General features: G+C 41.7%; 1 protein-coding gene across 1 annotated transcript in view; it reads left to right on the top strand.

Moving 5' to 3' along the window:
* LOC137992496 (ranBP-type and C3HC4-type zinc finger-containing protein 1-like) overlaps nucleotides 1-2,500 on the top strand; it is a 24,404-nt gene that overhangs the window by 18,085 nt on the left and 3,819 nt on the right. The window contains exons 7-9 of the mRNA XM_068837862.1: nucleotides 911-1,092; nucleotides 1,178-1,289; nucleotides 1,412-1,690. Coding sequence (XP_068693963.1) covers nucleotides 911-1,092; nucleotides 1,178-1,289; nucleotides 1,412-1,690 — 573 coding nt within the window. The remainder of the gene's footprint in view (nucleotides 1-910; nucleotides 1,093-1,177; nucleotides 1,290-1,411; nucleotides 1,691-2,500) is intronic.

The following is a 2,500-nucleotide window of genomic DNA, read 5'->3' as shown; positions in this document are numbered from 1 at the left end:
AAACCAATCAAAACTCGAAGTAATTACACGTAGCCGACACAAAGCGCGGGAAAATGTGCACGCGCGAGCCACGATTGGTTCTGGTTTCACCACTGATTGGTTGAAAAAAATGGCGCGAGAACTTTGAACCAATCACTGAGTGAAGTAATCATAAACCAAAGTATAATTCACTTATTACTTTCGACACTCAATTGAAAACCACTCTATGCTGCGTTTCGTTTCCACACAGCGCAAGTGGACGCAAGCATGATGGCAAGCACGAGGAAAAGGAAAAATCTTGATCCTTGTGCTTGGGCTTTTGCTTCCGCGGGTGGCGTCAACCCCGTTTTCACGGTGAAATAAGCGCTCTTATGCTTGTGCCTACGTCGCTAGTGAAAAACAGGCTTTACTAAAACGCTGGGTCTGTCAGCTGTGTAATGCGCACCAATAACACGCCCAAAGAGTATTATGGTATTTTCCAAAGTGGCCTATGGTTTTCACGTTACGTCATTGCCACCATGTTGTTTGTGGATGAAAACAAAAGGTCTCTCATCAGCTTCGTTTGTTCGTGCACCAGTAATTGTACATTACATTTGTGTCTCTAGAGATTGGCTCTAAACCATCTAATCTATATGGCAGCATTTTTCTTCAGGTCAACTAGGAATCTGCTAAAATATCCAAGATCGAGACGTGAGAAACTTTCAAGTCTTGGGTCTTTCCTATAGACAATGGGGATCGCCTTTCTAATCATTGTGAAATTATTGTAATTGTATGCTTTGCTTGGCTGTTTATGAGCTAGACAATCAAGATTTTGAGACTTAGAAATACCGGTTGAGCTTATTGCTTACGTTTTCACGCGGGTACTGAATTAGTGACTATATACAGACTATACACTGTATTCAGCGTTTCATTTCTGATCTGATACTTGCAGGCTGAGCAGACGCGACAACGGGAAGCACAGATAGAAAGGCAACGAAACTTGGACACCCTCCTCCAGACCGCGCAACAAAGCATTATTCCAAATCAGGAGGAGTTTGACTGTGGTATTTGTTTTGTTCCTGTCGAGCCTGGGGAAGGAGTGGTGCTCAGAGAATGTCTACACAGATTCTGCAGGTCAGTGGATAGTCATCCAAATTCATTCAATATGTGCATTGTAGAGCCAAACACGATTTAAGTGATAGTGTTTTTTTCTCTTTAGAGAGTGCGTAAGTGAACACATCCGTCACGCAACAGACCCGGAAGTGCAGTGCCCTCACCAGGATGACAATTACGCTTGTCACGCAACCATTACAGGACAAGAAATTCAAGCGGTAAAATATATCTCTTTAGACTAGGTGCAGATTATTGAATTCTCTGGCTTTCTCTGGTACTTCATTTTATGTGCAGATGTATCTGGAATGTCACACAGTTTGACCGATCTTTTTTTAATTAGCTATTGTCAGAGGAAGATTTTAACAAGTTCTTGAATCGGAGTCTCGCCACAGCTGAGAATCAAGCCGCAAATAGCTTCCACTGCAAAACTCCAAATTGCCAGGGGTGGTGTCTGTACGAGGATAATGTGAACACATTTCACTGCCCCGTGTGTAATCAGCCCAACTGTCTGACTTGCAAAGCTATTCACGTGAATATGAACTGTAAAGAGTATCAAGACGACTTGAAACGGCGAGCGCATAATGACCAGGCTGCGAGAAAGACGAAAGAGTTTCTTGAGGTAAGGATATCTTTTACGCGGAAATTTGCGCATCGTACACCTTATTTCAAAATGGCCGGCATTTTAGTATTCTTTTGTTTCCATGCAAATTGCCCTTATGGACTCGCCTTCAAACGTAAAATTCAAAAAAATATTTAACCTTGAACGAGGCCATAAGGTCCAATTTGCATGGAAACAAAAGAATACTAACATGGTGGCCATTTTGAAATAAGGTGTATGTAATAACGCTTTCATTAGGGCGTTTTCTTAGTCAGCGAACACAGACCATTTGTGGGACGAGGGGGTCGTGTCTCTCCAACGAAAAGTTGCGGAAGGGCAAAAGAGAGCCTAAAATGTCTCTGCGTCATCAGGTTATCGTCCTATTGAATTTTTAACAAAATGAGAGTTGGGGAGAATCAGCCTCTCAGTCTCCTCTATTTTTTCTCTGCTACATTTGGATACTGAATGGTTTAAATTCAGAGTTAAGAATTCTTAATCTATGGCTTATTTCCAACAAACTGAGTTTGAATGTTGCGAAGACAGAATTTATGGTTATTGGGTCAAACCAACGTTTACATTTATTGTCTGACGATCAGATAATCGCTAAAGTTAAAGTAGCTAAATCACTAGGCGTGATAATTGACGAACACCAATCATGGTCTAATCATACAGGTGAACTTAGCTAAAAGATATCTTCTTCCGTAGGCGCCCTTAAACGTATAAGACCGTACATCTCAGAGTGCACTGGCCTCCAAATCTATCAAGTGTTGATCTAATACCCCACTTTGACTATTATAGCTCCGTTTGGGGCGACTACAACTTAACCTTAAG

The sequence above is a fragment of the Montipora foliosa genome, chromosome 1 (genome assembly GCF_036669935.1).
Source record: "Montipora foliosa isolate CH-2021 chromosome 1, ASM3666993v2, whole genome shotgun sequence".
In the NCBI taxonomy this organism is placed as follows: Eukaryota; Metazoa; Cnidaria; class Anthozoa; order Scleractinia; family Acroporidae; genus Montipora; species Montipora foliosa.
This window is presented reverse-complemented; position numbering and strand designations above follow the sequence as displayed.